The sequence below is a fragment of the Pygocentrus nattereri genome, chromosome 27 (assembly GCF_015220715.1).
Source record: "Pygocentrus nattereri isolate fPygNat1 chromosome 27, fPygNat1.pri, whole genome shotgun sequence".
Taxonomy (NCBI): Eukaryota; Metazoa; Chordata; class Actinopteri; order Characiformes; family Serrasalmidae; genus Pygocentrus; species Pygocentrus nattereri.
Window position 1 is genome coordinate 16978114 of NC_051237.1, and position 18772 is coordinate 16996885.

Below are 18772 nucleotides of genomic sequence, written 5' to 3' on the forward strand. Positions count from 1 at the left end.
AGGCAGACATATATCTTGGTCAGAGCCCTGGATAAGCACGGTTACAGTTGTGCCAAAGTCTAGTCGCTCTGTCTTTAGCTTGGCAAGAAAGAGTGGGCTAGCCCAATGAGGCATTAATTCTGACAGGAGCACGCTACACCCAGTGGTCCAACTCCCACCAGCAAGTCTGTCTCATCCCGTCAGAAGCCCTCTTTGATTTCCACTCTTTTAATCTATGAAGGTGAGAAGCAGCTTCTGTTTCAGAGCAGACGTCAAGATGGATATATTCCTCATCTGAGTTCAGTTACACCATAAGCCTAGGTGGCCAGAAGAAGCCATCTTCAATTGCACCATCTGAGTAGAAATACAGACTGGGATTCTCATCCAGTTTGGGCTCTTAGTAAGTGGTTTTGGAGTCATGTTATTCCTGGCAGCCTATGGAATTCATCTCGCTGCCTCGGAGAGCCGGGACATTGCCTGTATCAATTAGTTGGTTTAGGTCTGAAACCTCATTATTTTGTGCTCTGTGTCAAGGAAGGTTTGAATGATTCACTGGTAATGAATGTGTTGGTTGTGGCTTGTTGGAAAACCACATAACTTTTTGTTGATATTTTTCAGAAACTGAGCTCAGAGATCATAAATTCATAAAATACATTTTCTGAAAAAAGAAACAAATTAGCGTTGTGCTGAGTGACTTGTGTTTAGTTTCTTTTCAAACTGAAAATTCCTGGCACACTTCTATCAAATATTTTGATGACAAAATGTGAAATCGACACTTCCTGCAAAGGCCAGTGGAAATAGAAATAGGCTTCCTTGTCAATTGAAGGTTAAATAAATACAATACAGTATCGTTGCAACTTCACAACAACTCATTAACTCTGGTCGATCACTGAGCCAAAGCGGAATGGCCGAGTTCTTTCTTTGTGTTCGTGCACCAAGCAGTTACTAAGAAACTCATTACCTTAAAGCATTTGCCATCACATGTTTCATTTCTAAAGGTTTTTCCAAGTACAAGTGAACTAGAACGAGATGTTAATTAATAGGTATTAATAGGTTGGCTTACTATGAGACGTATAAATTCTTCATCTCAGGTGCTTTGGATGAAGGTCTATATTAGCCACAGTTGTGCAATAGGAGAGAGACCTGCATGCATGGGAATTGCAGAGCAAATTTTTAAGAACAGTATGTCATAACATTTGCATAAGACATGCAAATGTTATTTTAATTTTGCTATATCCTCTTCCACTCACTTTAGTACACACAGATACCACATGGGTGGAGTCCTTCGGTCAATGCTTGCAGACTTTCCTTTTTTCTTTTCCTTTTTTTTGGAACCACATGTACAGCAGCAGTACATTTCTTCTGTATTTGAGATAAGCTAGTTAAGCGCGCAGTCCAAAGGTGCCAACGTGGATCAGAAGAGCCTCTGCTTGTTTCTTTTGCCCTGGTTCCCATTTGATCCATATTTTCCACTTTAAGTGCAAATGAATAAGAGTGACGAGTGAATCTGTGATCAACATATTCTTGTGTTTTGTACAGGATTCAAAAATGCAGAGCATTTAAATTACATTGCATCTGTACACATGGCATAGAGCTTCTTCCAGACAAATACCCTTTATATCATGGACAGGACACGTGTAAAGGTGCATCAAGCATGTAGTTCTATATACTGTATGTAGTTCTAGATGGGAAGCGGATGTTTTGTGATGGATACATGCTTGTATTATATTGCTCAGTATCAGTAATGTTAAAAAGTAATGTTAGTGTCGTAAAAGGCACCATGACTAGTTAGCAGTCGGTCATTCATTCCTTCGTTCATTCACAGAGATGATAAGCATGTCTTTAATACGTGTTTATAACAAACACAGTATGTTTGTGATCAAGCCCAATTTGCTCTCGGCCACTCCACCCCAGAGTGTTAATGGTGGTAATGATTCCAAAACAATGCAGTCTTTTTGCTTCTCTTTTCCAGGCCACTCTCTGAGGTTCCCACAATTTGGTGGCTCCACCCCCTCCTTGTTTCCAGGGAGACCCTTGCCGCCCCCCCCCCCTCCTCCAAGGAGACATGGAGCCTCAAGGGAGTCTGGGAACAGAGGGGGAACAGAGGGTTCTGGTTCCAAGCCCCAGGAGCGAAGCTGTGACTCATGACATGGAGGAGCTGTCCCTGCAGCCCAGTCAGAGTCTTCCACCCATCAAGGAGCGCAAGAATGGTGAGCAAATTCACGAAGCCAGTGCAACCTCTACACAAGTACACTGCTTTACCTCCTACTTCCTCATCATCTGTTAAGCGCCAGCCCTGTTTTGACACTGAGAAAATAAGCCCCTCCAGACAGCTGAGAAATTTGTTTGTGGAGAGAGAAGTGGGGGAATTACGCTGGAATTGTGTGCAGACGCCAACATATAATCATGGCTTAAACAGCCCCTTTAACTCTTGTCCAGAGGTTTCTTGGCTCGCTTCAGGGTGCATGACTGGTAAACTAATATGATATATCTCCATGTCAACCTCAATCTCCAGATCCCTGCGATATCGAAGGGTCTCAGACCTGTGCTCAGCGATGCTGATCCTTGTCACTGCTTTAACTTCCCGGGCGCTGAAAAGTTTCACTGCGTTCTTGAGACCTCTGGTCACTGTGACTCCATGTTCTCTTGGTCACCTCCGTGGCTGTTTTCGCTCGGTTCTCACAATCGTGGCCAAAGCTCCAGGCTGAAAATGTTTTACTGGCATGTGAACTGTACCGAAAGGGCACAGAGGGGCTGGTCCATCGGGCAGGCTGGCACTGAACCACGATTCATTAGCCAATGACATTTTCACATACAGTTGGTCCCTGGGATCCACCAATGCGGTGGGTGTTATTCTCCCAGTGGCCATCACTTCCCAAGAGAGGACCACTTGAGGAGTGAATGTCATTGTATGCTCAAGACTGCAGGGTAATTTCTTGCACAGAGTTCTGCTCCCTTATTATTCGGCTACCTCCAGGCCCAGCCCAATCCAGCCCTGCTCCCTAGAAACACAATTGAAAGCATGACTCACTGAGCTTGTTATCTCAGAAATGAAAGAAGAATGTCTTTATTTGTTTTTGCTGGTTCATGTCTGACAAATCATTACTGAAAAGTCTTGACCTCTGGCACTCCCAAAATAAAGGGTTCCAAATACCATGGGGTATCATAATATTCACACGGTACGCAGGCCTTGAGATGATATCGCTGGGGTATGTCATCTTTGACATTGTGAGAGATTTTTTACAACTGGAATTAATTTTATTGAACTTGAACTGTCCTTGTATAAATGTGTAGCATGAAGGCTCATGCTACCAATTTGACATATTAAGAGCCCTCGTCCGTTGGCATGGCATGTCAGTACATTTCTCCTCAAAGCTTACTGCCACATACACTTTCTTTGTGATTGTTTCTTCATTGTCTAGACATATCGATCCCAATCTCCAAAAGCATCAAGCTGTGAGCTGAAATAACATCCCACTGTCTTTGACTAGTGTCCATGCATCACTGGGCTATCATGAAGACGGGCTCTGTCTAACCTTCCTCCAAAAGTCTTGTCTTGGTGCATATACCTCATAGGCTCTTACATTTTTCCATGAACAGGTACAGATAGACTGAAATGTAATCTACATTTGAATTGTATGTGTTTTGATTGCCCTGTACTTTCAAATTAAGGTAATCTGGCTCTTTTGGGCACACAATAATGTGTACATTGTCCAATGAATAGTCAAAAATTCTACCCTTGCAGTTTAAACTGGGTGCTCCAAAACTTTAGCAAAACTCTCTCCACAGTCTCTCTTTGTTAGAGTCAATCTTAGCATAAAGCTAAAGAAAGAGTGAAAGCTAACAACCAAGCAAATGCTAACAACATAGTGAGGGAAGCCAGCTCATTTGTCTGTCTGTCTGTCTGTCTGCCTTACCTTCTTTAAGACCTTGCCACAAAAAGGTGGATAATGCTGTCAGTCTCAGGATGCAGGACCACTTGCATATCGCTGCTGTCGGAAGAAAACCTTGTATCTCCATTTTTGTCGTTTTCCAGTTTTTTACATAATTTGAAAATGCCATTTGTCCTTTATGTTGTGTGAAACTTCTATGATGAATGGGCCAAAAGAAATGGCGCAGAATTGCTTAGATATATGTCAGGTTTTATTGACTTAACCTACTTTACTTTTGATGTTTTTCCTTCTCCTGTAAAGTTACCATTTTGGAGATACGAGGTTTTGTTCCCGACAACAGCGATATGTAGTACTTGTTCTGCTCGCACTGTGTTAAGTTCTGCTTCAGTGGCGTAGCAAGGTGAGAAGTGTTGGATCAAGGTATGTCCGTCCCCCATGCTCATTAGAAGATTAGGACTGTGCCCAGATGGATAGGCCTGCTAAGCAGTTTTAAGCAGTGTTTTATTACATTTTGTATTTTTTTTTTTATCTGTTAAACTTTGATGGATTTGATATACCACGCAATTTTAGCGTCAAAACATTTTGAATAGGTCACACTGTGTTCCCTGGGAATTTAAGCCTAAAGGGCTTTATAGGTCTAGAGTCAAGGACGTAGACATTGCTGCCTAAACCTGTCAGCAGTGACTCATTATCAGGGTACCAAAGAGTGTTCAGTAACTGGCTGGAAATTTCAGCCATTCACCCTTTATCACCCTCCACTGTTTTACTCTCTGCATGCTGTCTGATTTTTTGAGGTTTTCTTGATTGCCCTTGTGAAAGGTCTTGTTTTGTTTGGCCTCTGTTAGTGTCGCCCAGAAATGTTTCCCCTAGGAAAATCCAAAAATGTGTTACATAAGTGGCATGTAGAAATTATTCCAGTACATTTTTTACTTTCCTTACTTGCTTTTTTTGGAACAACTGACTGTCCAACTGACTGAAAATATTAAAGCATTAAAGTATTTGTTTTCCCTCACAGCAGTTATGAAAACAGCAACAGGGCAGCTGAAACAGGGCTTTTTAAAAAACCTGAACGCCTGGACTAAGGTCCAAAACAAGGTTCGTGTTTTTGTTACGTTTAGTCCGGTTAGTTTTGGTTTCACATTGCAGTTTAGTGAGCAAACTTTGCATGACACACCTGCGTCCTGTCGTCGTCACCTACATGAGCTGCATCTCCCTGTACTTGACATTGATTGGTTGGTGGAGGTGTGTGTGTTTGACCTGTTGTCAGTTTAGCCTCTTTCTTTGAATGGAAAAAGAAATGTCCTCTCACTCTCACTGTCTCCAAAAATAAAGTAGACGTTTTTATGCGTTTTTTTCAAATTGACTTTTGACCTTTTCGAAGGACAAAATTACAGGTACAGTTGAATATTTTCTCTCATTCTCACCTCTTGTGCTAATGGCGCTTTACTTCTCGTTTTCCTACCCCCCCTTTTTTTTATTGTTTATATGGATGACAGTAGGCTGCCTCAACTTTCTGTAATTGGCCCATCTGAAAAAAGTGTTTTCACTCCTACAAACAAACCAAACCATGGCTCAGCTTGATTTGGAACAAGACCGCCTCTTTTGGTTGGACCAAAGTTTCAGACCAAGCTGTAAAGCGTGAAGGTCCAAACCAGAGGAGGTGGGTGTAAAAGCAGCCTTGCTGCCATTTTTGCGATAGATTTTTTTAACTTTTGGTCATTTTCATTTAAAAGCTCTCCAGGGCGTTTCCTGCCTTCTGCCCAGTGACTGCTGGGGTAGGCTCCGGCACCCCTGAGACCCAGGAGGAGAAGCGGCTTAGGATTGTGAAACATTTGACGTTCCAGTAAAGCCAGAGCAGCGAGGGCTGGTGTCCGTCTCCACCTCCACGGGGTGACGGGGGTAAACCCTGCTGTCCCATGAGGCAGCGCGTGTTTGTTTTGATCATTTTTGCTCAGTGACATGTTTGGACGGAGCGCGCTCTTACGGTTCGTTTTCTCAGGATGTGCTGGAACCCGTACAGAAAATACATTAACGTGGAAAAAAGCCAGCGGGACTGGGCTGTTCTGCTGCCTGGCTCGCCCCCTTCGCCTCAGGTTTCTCGGTATTGAGGCTCAGTCGTGTGGCCGCGGTTCCCCTTTGAGGACAGCGGAGCTCTGACGGGGTTAACAGACTCGGCTCGTCTGGCCCCGCCCCCTCACGATGATTGGCTGAGCCGCGGCACAGAGAGCGAGAGCAGAACCGAGCGAGAGTGTGTGCGTGTGTGTGTGCGCGCGAGCGAGCGACAGAGAAAGAGAAAAGCTCGTGCTCGTGCGAACTCGCCGCTCCCGGCGGACTGCAGCGCTCGGTCACGCTCCTCTCGCCGCTCCATGGGACTGCAGACCCGGCCACTGTCGGCCCCCTCTCTCGGCTCCATGGCCTGCCTCGAGGTTGAAGCTCCAGCCGTCTGCAGGGGTAAAGTCCCACCGAGAGCGCTTTTTTTGTTCTGCTTTTTCTCAGATTTTCACTTTTAGACTAATTTTAACCGAATTTAGCTAAATGAGTGGCGGTTTGGGTCGAAGGAGCTGTGGAAATGAAAATAAGGTTTTAAAAAGCTTTTGTGTGTGAAGGCAATCAAAAGAGAGGTGGTGGTGATATTGACGCTAATGATGATGATGATGGTGGACATTCCTGTAATGTTTTCCTGACGAGTTCTGTCCTGCGCTATTTCTGTATAACTGTAGTTATATAAGATCAGACGGCCTGTGCTGTAACAGACAAGTTATCTTGAGATATTACATATATGTGAACTTGAGCTCCTATGTTATCTCAAGATTTGATTAATTACATGGCTGTTTATTTTCCTGCATGTGTGCCATTCATCTTCTGCGCGTTGGGCAGTTTTCCCACTGCCTTGTTTTTCCTTGTTTCAAGAGTTGTACATTCAAGCACTTTAAGATTGTTTTTGGAGTTCGCTCCTCTATTGAAGTATAGCATGGTGTGAAGTACCCAACTCTAAAGTGTGGGCTATTGGTTGTTGGGACGCTGCCCATCACTGATATCATCCACCAGCCAAAGTGTACTTCCATTTATCAGGTTTCCAACCTCACATCCATAAATTAGTCTTCAGGCTCTACGCATTGTTTAAGGCCCCCTGTTCTTCTGTAAGCGCGTATACAGTGATGCAGTGGTCTCGAGAGCAGGGGATATTTATTTTCTAGAGGTAGTATCAACATAGTGTGGTGCAATGTCAGTCTGTTACTTAAACATACTGAACTTTGTCAGAGTGAAAAGGGCTCAAAAGCCCAGTCGGCTTTGTTTATGCGCTGAACGTCCAGCGTCTCGTGAGCGGTCGAGTCGAGAGAAACAGGAATGAGGATTTTAGATCGGATCAGTCCTCCGAGTCTTAGCGAGGCAAGAGGAACTGAATACCTTTTGTTTATTCTAGATTCGGAGTGTGTGAGTGGCTGAGCCAGCTTGCGTCACATGGGTCAGCCAGGGTTCACACGAAACCACGTCATCATCAGCACTTATATCCGTCTCATAAACGTTAGCTGGACCCCTAGTGTTGCACGTACCTAACACACTGATGTTCAGACAAGGCTGCGGTATTACTCCACACATCTGGAGGGCATGTGGTCAGCGTCATTTCATTGGGTGCACAAAGCCGGTCGTTTGTGGCATAAGGCTGGATTATTAATGGGTATCTGCTTTGATATTGCAACCAAATGAATGCAGGCCTCTTTCGATATTCTTCTTAGACCCATGTAGCCCCTGGCACATGTCATAAAAGAAAACATGGACAGGCACAGAGTGTTCTGGTCTGGTCTGAACCTTGTTTTAGAGAGGATGGCGGGGGGCTGAGATCCAGGAACAATCCCGTATGCTACAACCTCCTTGTTCAGCAAGCCTGCAGGGAGCATGGGTCCATGCTAATCCCAGCCCCCCGTGCCGCCCCCGGACTGTGCCGTTTCCCAGGCTTCGTTCTCACAGCATTTGGGTTTATTTTCGCCAGGATGAGTCACAGCCCCACTCAGACGTAGTGGAAGTTCTCTTGGGACCACAGCAGGCTGGGGTGTGCTAGCCCCTTCTCTGCAGACCGTTCAGAGTCATCCTAAACCCTGTGATGGCTTGCAGGTGTGTGTGGTGGTATAGTCTTGTGACAACATCTTCTTACGTATGCAGTTTTGGTAATTATGTGCATTTCTGATGATTAGTTTTAGGTCTGAATTGTAATTTGAACCCTGAAGAAAGCAAAAGGCACATTCTAGAGTAATATACAAAAGAATGAAGGTAGAACATAAAATAAGTGATTTCAACACTTAAAACGGCTATACAGCAACTGTCTCACTGGTTTGTGCTGATATTAGTGAAAGGCATGCCTTCACTAAGACCTGGACACATCAGGTCTCACGACAAGTCGAAGACCAGGGTGGTGTGTGTGTGTGTGTGTGTATCTGTTGTCGGAAGAAAACCTTGAATCTCCAAAAACACCATCATGGAAGGGACTCATTAAATCCTCAAGCGAACAGATTTAATTGAACCGTTACTGTTTAGTCTATTTAAATGTGTTGTTGATATTCAGTAATGAAAGAATTCCGTTTCCGATCACCTTAGGCGGAGGCATTGAATCACTGCACTCAGCTGGTCTCAAAAACGATTTCCAGGTCCTTACCTTACCTTACCGATATTGAAATGAGGAACAGAAGGCTTAAACTTTTCATCAAACATACTTCAAACAGACAGTCCATCATTTATTTTGCTAGTTCTGTTGTTGTTCTGTCACCTAGCCTTAGGGGACAACACTTCTTATGCCATGACATCATTTGCCACCGTTTCACATTACCTTCCCCTTCAGATATTTGTACAGTGGGGTAGCATTATTGTGCTGAAGTAACACATTCTTCCTTACATGTTTATAAATATTTAAACTTCGTGCCTCCCCTACGGTTTACGATGACGGAAAAATAACGTGTACTGTCCAGGGATTTATGGGCTCTGCGTAATACTCCATATTTTGTTCCTTTGCTCAGATTTTTTTTGATGTTCCAGAAGCTTAATGGATCGCTGCCTACCCATCCAGAGCAAGACTAAGCATTTCACTTTTTATGGCCTAGCACTTGCGGAGGAGACGTTGCTCAGCCAGCACTTGTCTGACGTCACGTGAAGCAGCCGATAGGATCATCAGGCTGTGTGTTGGTCTTTCTGTCTCTCAAAAAGCCTCTTTCTTAACAGTGTCGAACTCTCTGTAGCTGTAACCTGTTTGCTTTACGTGTACTTTGAGGTCAGTCCCTCCAATCCTTTTTCCCGACTGCTTCTTTTATTACTTTGGAATAAATGTACTCTTCCTGAAACAAGGGTTAAAAAAAGAGGAGTGAATAATCTTGGCTGTGGGTTCGCAAACTATGGATTAAGTGTATTAAAATGATGAACGATCCCTTTTTCTGTTAGCTTTGGCCTCGGCGGGTTAATAAGTGACCTTGATATGTCTGGCATGTGTTACTACTTTACAGAATTACTTTACTTCGGGCTGTATGAAACTGAGGAGCCAGTAAACCGCATTAAGTTAAAAAAAAAAAAAAAAGGCAGTTGTGTGTGGCTGAAAGCTGACCGCACTGTCTCTGTTCCTTTCCAGTCCTGCAGCTCAGACTACAGCAGAGACGCACTCGGGAGCAGCTTGTGGACCAGGGCATCTTTCCATGTGAGTATGCAGCCTGCTCCGAAACCGAACAACTAAATGCCAGCCAGTAATGTTTAAACAAGTTATTAATCCCTCCTGAAACAGGCACCAGGGAGACGAGAACAAGGGAATTGTCAGTTTGCTGAAGTCTTACATGGCCTTGGGTGAAGATTATCAGTTAATCCACTGTTGTGGACGCACATTGTATCACAGTCTGTTCTTGGCTATGATAAAGTCTCTTAAAGGAATAGCTTGACAGAATATTCCCCGTGTTCAAATGTGGTAGATCAGCCAGAGCATGTTTGTTGTCTAGTTTTGCACTGAAGTTAACTCGCTGTCTATGACACGCTATTATTTGTAAACATTAAAATTAAGGACAAACACGAGGAACGCTATTACTGTTTTTAGCTTATGCAATATGCTTTTGGCTAGAGCTGGGTGATGTGGCAAAAACGCAGCATCACGATACTTCAGTTAATTTGTGCAATATTTCTTTGGACAATTGACAAACAAAAGTAGTGCCACATTTAAAAAATGTCAAATGAGTACAGTGATGTGTATTCAATATTTCCCATACTGAACTGCATTAAATCCAATTAACCAGGACTAATTATGCGCACTTTTCAATCAGACATGAACTTTAAGCATTGATGTTCACGATATGCTCAGAAAAACATGTTGTGAAGTAGTTTATCATAACGGTACATACTGTAATATTGTCCAGCCCTACTTTTGTCTATTTTTATAGAAAGGTTTTAGAAAGCACATAAGGGAGTCTGTTTAAGATTACTTGCATGCAATTTACACAGTGCTGTCTGATGAAGTATAAACTCCCATCCCTAGTTCGCTACATTAGCTAGTCTTTCTAGGACTTTGAGATTCTAAATTCATGCAGATCCAGCCAGCTATATTAAAATATGCGAGAGTTTTGTCCAGTCGCCGCATTATTTCTGCATGAAATGTGTAAATCGTATCAGTGCTTTCACAGTTATTCTAAGTGTGCATGTTTTGTACAGAGGTGATCACATTTGCCAGCAATATATATATTTTTTTTCTCAAGAAAATATCATAAAATATCATAAAATATCATTTTTTGCCGGTGCCTGGTTTAGACAGAGACAGAGATGGTGTTGAATGTTCTGCATTCACTTGCACTTAATTTTCCTTTGTCTCCTTATCTTGCCTGAATACTTGACCTCAGAAATTTCTCAGAGGTGCAATGAATTTCCAATTTGTTTCTCTCCTGTTTTTATCTGAAATGAGACTACCTTCAAAACAAGCTGAAGAAACGGATCAGGCTTACAGTCGTAACAGATTTGTACAGTTTTATTGCAAATTCTCCCCTCCAACACAAATACTGAGAAAATTTGTTCTGGTATCAAGCATTTTAGGCCATATCAATCACCAAAAAAGGCCCTGAAATCTTGGTGGGAGCACAAAACTGCTCCAGTTTTGCTCCAGTGCAAAGCTAAAAAAGGAAAACTGTGTGCACCAGAGATGTATTAGCTGATTTATTATGTCATATATGGTGAAAATAGTGTAAATTAGACTTTTTGCTGAACTTTTACTTTAAGATGTTGCGTCTTACGTGGTGTAAAGTGGAGCACATTATCCACAAGTCCCATTTCTCTCCTAATGTGTCCCATGGTGGATCAAGCGTGTCATGAGTGGTGGTAAGAGGAGCATTTCTAATAAAAGAACGTGTCTGTGGAGGATACACGCTGATAAGAACTCACAGAGAGAACAATGGTGTGAGTGATGTCTGTCTGGCTCAGCAGGAGCTCACCCAGCACTAGCCGTCTGCGTGGCCAAAATCTCCTGCAGAGCACCAAAGTTCCAGACATGCTCCAGTCAGCCACTAGACCTGCTCTTCTGCTCTGAAAGCCCTGGGTTTTTTTTTTAAATCCCAGATCCCAGACCTTCTTGTAGTCAAGTCACTCTATAAGGAACAGTACTCAACCAGTGCCAGGAACACCACACTTCAAAGTCACATTTGGGTGCTTTCTTAGTGGGTGACTGTTTGTAGTCATTGCAGCAGAAAAGTACTGTTTGAGGGCTGATGTTGGTTTGGTGGAATGACTAATAGAGAGACACCAAAAGGAGATCAAGTAAACTGCCTCTTACCAAATCAGTTACTCAGGCCTCCTGTCATGAATGGATGAAACAGTCACTTCCTGTTAATCGTGAAGGCAAGCGCATTGTGAAAACCAGTTAACCAGCGAGAGGAAGGAAACCTTTCATCTTGACAAAGTGTTTGTGTTCTCAGAAGCACAACTCTTTACTCTGGCAAAATGCTGACTGTCTGGTTTCACTTCTGCAGATAAAAATCAATCTGAGATTTCCCCTTGGGTCATGCACAGGATTTTGGCAGAATTGCCCTTAGAATCAGCACAAGGGCAACCACATTCTAGTGTTTAGCACAGATGTATTAGAAACCTTCTGTAAACAAATGATGATCTTTGGTGTGTTATTCTCTCTAGCACTGAAGACTCCTGTTGCCTTTCATGAGCAGATCCGAAGCCTGGAGAGAGCCAGGGTGAGAGTCTCATAGATCCTTAAAACAGAAATAAACTGGTTTGTATCCATATTTAACTGTTGGAGAATGGTTACGGTAACTTTATAGCTGTGTACCAATAGAAATCTGACATGATGTGAGCATTAAAATCTTCTTTTTTTTTCCTTTTCATTCACTGTTTCACTACGGTCAGACTGAGAACTTCCTGAAGCACAAGATTGGTAGTAGACCTGAGCGTGCAGAGCTGGTCCGCATGCACATCCTCCAAGGTAACCACACAAAACTGATCTGTGATGATGAGAATTCTAGAGCATTCTAAGAACACAAAGATGAAAGGATAGTGTAGTTTTGATAAAATCATGCAAAAGTTTGCTCATTTATAAGAATATTTACAGAAGAACACTGTAGCTGAACTATGTAAGAAATGCTGTGCTCCATATTGATCACTTTGTGATGTGTTTCAGAGACCCAGGCAGAGCCCTCACTGCAGGCCACCCAGCTGAAGCTGAAGAGGGCTCGATTGGCCGATGACCTCAATGAGAAGATCGCCCAGCGGCCTGGTCCAATGGAGCTGGTAGAGAAGAACATCCTACCTGTAGACTCCAGTGTTAAAGAGGCCATCATTGGTAAGCAGCAAATGAACAGCAGTCCATTTGGAACTTATCTATGGGTTTCAATGGCTGTGATCAGATTTTTTTTTTCCTCATGGCTTTGTGCTTTGTTTTATGCTGCTGACACAGAGGGTGAGGTGAACTATCAGAAGACCCTGGACGTGTATAACTTTGATGAGGACAGTAGTGAAGCTCTGTCTCCAGAGAATCCAGCAAGTCAGGAGTCTCAGTGCTCAGTCCCATCCCCAAGAGAGGCTAAGCTGCCTGACATTTCCTCTGCTTCCCAAAGCCCTGGTTCCAATGTGCAGGTGAGTCTGCCAGCACTCTCCTAACTATTAATGCCACAGGTTCCATTGCATTAGGGCCTGACCTGTGATATTGCTGGGCCGGAAAAACTGGACAGGGGAAAGACCCACAGATTTATCAGTACTGGTTAAAATGGCACCAATAAAGGACCAATAATGTCACTTTAAACGATAGATAAGGAAACCAAATGTCAGATAATACAAAGCTGTTTGAACAACAACGAAATATACTGTTGGTTGCTAAGGGAAGTCTTGTTGGAACATTGTGAGAATGACCTGTTATATGTTTTTAAGTTGTGAAGTTGAAGAGTATGCAGTTTTTTTGGATTCTTTTTAGCTACTCTATGTAAGACTTTTGTTGAACAACATTTTGTAATATCGGTGTGCTTCGAACCCCTTCCTCGGTTGGATGAATCTGCGTTTCAAAAGAGTATTGAAGACAACTTGTTGAAGGACATGTCTTCCGAGGGTGTAAGTGAATGATTTACTTTTATAATCATCTCTTCATCAGTATAACGTTAGTTTTGCATTTGAGAACTAAACATCAAGCTGGAACTCAAAAAAGGAGTTCCAGCTTGATGTTTAGTTCTCAAATGCAAAACTAACATTATACTGATGAAGAGATGATTATACGACGTATGATGTAAAGACATGTGGCATAAAGACTTACGGCCTTGTTCGAAAACTCCCACATCAATCCATGGCTCTGACTTTTAAATAACTATTTCAGGCTTTACATTGTGACTTGGAGCAGCACACAGATTGAAGATTCATGTTAGACTTTAAGACTTTGAGCTTAACTTTGAGCTTTCTACTGTTTGAGCATAAGAAATTTGATAGCTGAGAACAGACATTCATACTTGACAAATGACAATAGTTGCAGTCAGTAAAGCAGGACTGTGCTAAATCTATTGCAGTCTGTTTAATTGGTAATCACATATAAATTATACAGTATTATTGGTCATCATAATTTTTAATGCTGTAAAAAATGGACCGGTGACAAAATTTCCAGGTTGGGCGGTGTGGAAGATGATGTCTGCAGCTATATGTAAAAACATTTGTTACACACAAAGTACACCGTTTCTCTTCTGAAAGACCACATTTATCAGGCTAAGAGTGCTGATCTAGTATCAAACTCTGATTATGCTGTTCTGTTCCTTGGTTCAATATAAAGCTATTTCAGCTTTACAGTGCAGCTGTTGGATGCATTTCTTGCTCCCTTCTTGCCTGTGTTCTCTGTGGAGTGGTGCTAGATTTATTGCACATTCTCCTGCTTTGTGTTTGAAGTGGCGTGGCCATGTGGTTTGTCTCTCTTTATCTCAGCTCTGTCCACCTACAACCCAGAGCGCAGAGTTCTTCAGCCGAACATCAGCAGAGGATCAAGCAAACGCTCGGCTCACAGCTGCTCCTCAGCCAGCCATCACCGCTGCCCCCACCAAACCTGGCCCCACCCTTTTGAAGGTGAGCCATGCACTTGGGTGATGTAATTTCCTACCAGTGTTTTTCTCTCCTCACCTAATGGTCAGTGACTCAGCTTTGACAAAACAGTGTGCAGGAGGTCTCACTGTCCGCTTCAGTTAAATGATAAATAGTGTGGGTAAATAAAATAGTTATCAGCAGTACTAATAACCATTGGCCACATCTCCTTTATATGCTGTGGAACTTCAGTGTTACAAGAGAAAAGCTGGAACTCATAACGTATTTACAGCTACTGCCATGCCACAAATTTGGTGATCATAGTAGATTGTCGAGTCCAGAGTATCATTTATAAGCCAAACACCGTGTTGATGCCAGCAGTACGAGTATTAACAGTGGCACTGGCCCCACAGGATGCCTTCACAGACTACATCTGACAGTGTACAGGGGACAGATAAGAATAAATAAACAAGGAGCAAATTAACAAAAGCAACGGAAAATTGGAAAGCTCAGTTTCCTCTTGAAACAAGATGCAACAGCAGTATGAGAACGAGAGTCTACAATCATGGAGGAGGTGGAACATAAAGCCACTGTTGCTCTAAGGGATGAAGAATTGTTTTATATTGAATCGTAATGTAAAAAATACAGTTTTCAAATTGTGAAAGCAGCAAATTTCATTATAGCCTACATTATCACCAACTTCATCTTAATGACTTTTAAGTGGGAAAATTCAACCCAACAAATGAAGCCTGTAAAGTACCCAAAGGTGAGCCAGACCAATTGGAAGCAGCCAAAACCAATGTGCTGTGTACATAACAACACAACCACAACTAACTGCCATGGCATGGTATATTCAGCATCCAAGCCTTAAGCCAGATTTGCTGGTTTTCTCTGCAGAAACGGGCCTGGATCTCAATTTATAGAAGATAATCGCAGTTTTAATGCAAAGTTGTTGATCAGAAAAATTGCAGTTATATATTTTCTTTAGGCCTAGTTGCTCTCTCTGAATGTTAATGATAAAAATTAAAAAATGGAACCTGCATTGAAGCCTTTTTCATCTGGCTGTAAAAAAGAAGCTGCTTTTTAAATATAAAATAGCTTTATTTAGATTCAGCTTTGAGCAAATAAGACAAATGTGATGAATTGCAATTGTCTCCACTAACTAATGCGATTAATCACATTTGTGACTCATGATCAGGTTCAAGGCAACTCATTAAAGGTAATAAATACATTCTGCTGAAGGTTATTTTACACTGCTTTTTAAGTGGAGAATACCCTTTTTTAGGGTCAAGTTGGAGCAATCAAGACACAGATCACGATGGACTACACAAACAAAAACAATTAATTGTGATTGATCATTTTAATCATTTGACAGCCCTAGCTGGAGAGAAGCACACTCTGGAGTGATTCAGACCAGACTGTTTTACATTGGTCCTTCCAGTACACGACCTTTCAAGAGACCAAAATATGATTTGGTTGTTCATGCAAAGCCAGTATATTTTGGCTGAAACCATTTGTTCTCTTCATGTCTTTAATATTAGAGGTCCCAAACGCACGACAAACACTGATGTTTACCTATGATTTGAATCTGTTCCGATTTATTTTACAAATCAGAAAGATGTTTTCCTTTCTCAGCTGAACAATCTTTTCCTTACAGCTTTGAAGATAATCCTAAACATGAACCTCACCTTTTGTAATTTGCCTGCTTTGATCTGGCTTGCTCACTGTAAAGCTGTCTTCACGAGTACAAACAATGGTAAGACGTCCTGGGGAGGACTCTGTAGCAGAGGACATTGATATAAAACAGTGTGTCACAATGAGAGCAGACTGAGAATGAGACTGTGTCCCTGTCAGGGCCACTTTAAGCCAAAGCAATGGCTGAAAAGACTCAAATCTGGGGACAACAGCAGCTGTCTTCTATCTTCTGTTGGAGGTTAAATGAAATGCTCACTCTCATTATACAGCTGAAACTGATGAAAGCAGAGGCCCACAAACCACGAATGGGGCAATAACTTGTGCATTTATCATAATCCGTACCCTCAAAGCATATTCCACATATTTGTTCTGAGATCCATCCCTCCCTCCCCAGGGAGTGAATCTGAGCGTCCGTGTTCACATAAACCTGCCTGAAATGACGTTATTACAGCTCAGTGGCTTTCGCTTCCCTCCCTCAGATGCCAGAACCATTTTCATGTGTATCCTGTAGCTGAGCACTTCAAAAACAATGAGGGTCATGTTCCTCCCCCTGCCATACATCCTGTTTCCCCATCCTGTCATTTTAGGTGGGTGTTGACTCGCGGCCCACTTATTCACCAGCCAGCGCTAAAACGGCACAGCCTCGCCCACAAATCTCTCAGCCGAGGGCTGCAGTTCAATGCTGACTGCGGTGTTGCCACTGGCACTTAATCAATCAGACCGTGCTTAACTGTGTGATTCCAGGTGTACTTTGGATAGCAGCCCTCCTAACTGAAACCTGCCCCCACCCACCCATCCCCCTTCTTCCCGTTTCAGCAAAGTCAGCCCAAGCTGCCCAGTGAGAAGAGCCGCAGCAAAAAGAGCAAAGAGCCCAAGCCGAGGGTGAGGAAGCTTAAATATCACCAGTACATCCCACCAGACCAAAAGCAGGAGCCCAATGAGGCCCCTATGGACTCGGCCTACGCCCGACTGCTCCAGCAGCAGCAGCAGTTCCTGCACCTTCAAATCCTCAGCCAGCAGCAGCAGCACTACAACTATCAGGCCATCCTACCTGCGCCTCTCAGGTGTGTGGTAACTCCAGTAAATACAACACTAAAGTCCTCAATGCACTTATAAGCTGTCAGCCTAAATGAATGCTAATGCTAATGAACCTAATGTTAATGCCAATTTGTGAGATTTTACAACAGCTAATAAAATGACTACCAAAACTTCCAAAGCTCTTAAATAATAAACACACATGTACATTGACCAGCCACTTTGTTGAGTATTCCTACCATATATGTGTGTTTGTACCTTGTACATTCTTTGTCCATCTCATCATGTCCATTTACCACATAGGTGCACTTTGTACTTCTCCAGTTACAGACTGTAGTCCATATGTTTCTCTCCATACTTCGTTAGCCCCTTTTTACCCTGTGCTTCTAATGGAACGGCACTAATTTTTACATACTACTTGTGTGCTACTGTGCTGTTTGGGACACAGCTTAAGTAATACAGAGTGAAATCTCAACCATGTAGATCATTACAGCAACAAATCAAATAAAATTAAAGCAGTGTGTGTTACTGCCTTTTTGCAGGTAATGGTTATGGCTTTGATTGCTGGTTATGGCTTTGATATCTTGTAACAAGCTCATTATGCTTTTGGAGTTTTATGAATTGCATAGAGGCTCATGCTTAACTTTTTTTTTGATTAATAGTAATGTTAGTCTTTTTGCGTAAATATTGCATTTACATCACTCTGTTTACTGGAACTCCTGCCATTGCTCACAATTAAGAAAAGAAAGACATTAATTATTTCAGCTGCAGTTGTTATAACACAGAGTGGAATGCAAACACAGCGAGTGCTGATTAATGGTTGCTGAATGCTAGTTTCTCCAATCAATCTGGCCTAACAGAATGTGTCAGCGCCTCGGCCCGAGCACAGCAGTTCCTCGCATTTTTGTTCACTCTGGCCCCTGTTTGTGTAAGATTAAGTTCTGCTGCTATTGTCTGAGACGCAACTTGTTGATTGTGAATGATGAGAATACAGGAAGTTCCCCCTTTCATTGGAACGCCCCCCCCCTTCTCTGTTTCTATTTTGTATACTGCAGGCCTGTAGCTGAGGCTCAGAGCAGTTGCCCTAATGTGGCCCTGGGCAACAGCCAAGCTCTGCCTGCTCCGATTGTAGTGTCCATGCCCAGTGCTGCACCTGCACGCCCCCACCACGCCATGAATAACCGAAAGCCTGGCCCTCTGCCGGCCAACCTGGACGAAATGAAGGTGCGTCCTACAGTACTCTACCTTTCCTACCTGCATGATGTACAGAGGTGCTTACTGCATTTTGTGAATGATCATTTACAGGGCGGTTAAAAACTACACAAGCCATTTTTTTTTTCTGATTTTTTTTTTTGTTTGTTTCAAAATTTTAGTTTTGAAATCTAGTCATATATGACGCACCGACATGTAGTTGACATAGTGACAAAATACTCTGTTGATGAACCTGATAAATGGCTTTCATCATCCTAGTTTATGCCTAACCTTTACACTGAAGCAGTTTGAATGGTTTACAAACTAAATTTAGGTACGAGTCATGCAGAGGGGTTTGATGTGAAACAAAAGAGAGGTCAGAATTGTTCAGTTGTGTGATGATCGGAACAAAGTTTTTTAATATATATATATATATATATATATATATATATATATATATATATATATATATAATG

The 18772-nt window shown here is 42.5% G+C and overlaps 1 protein-coding gene across 3 annotated transcripts in view; it reads left to right on the forward strand.

The window, feature by feature from the left end:
- The window catches only part of mrtfbb (myocardin related transcription factor Bb), a 43086-nt gene that overhangs the window by 16734 nt on the left and 7580 nt on the right, over window positions 1–18772 (forward strand). For 2 of the 3 annotated variants that reach the window (XM_017719013.2, XM_017719012.2), the window contains exons 3-11: window positions 1952–2189; window positions 9484–9549; window positions 12009–12064; window positions 12237–12312; window positions 12508–12669; window positions 12784–12962; window positions 14283–14420; window positions 16887–17134; window positions 18161–18329. In XM_017719013.2, coding sequence (XP_017574502.2) covers window positions 2045–2189; window positions 9484–9549; window positions 12009–12064; window positions 12237–12312; window positions 12508–12669; window positions 12784–12962; window positions 14283–14420; window positions 16887–17134; window positions 18161–18329 — 1239 coding nt within the window. In that variant the 5' untranslated portion in view covers window positions 1952–2044. Of the gene's footprint in view, window positions 1–1951; window positions 2190–6135; window positions 6324–9483; window positions 9550–12008; window positions 12065–12236; window positions 12313–12507; window positions 12670–12783; window positions 12963–14282; window positions 14421–16886; window positions 17135–18160; window positions 18330–18772 lie in introns of those variants that run through there. The other variant, XM_017719014.2, reaches the window with a different exon arrangement.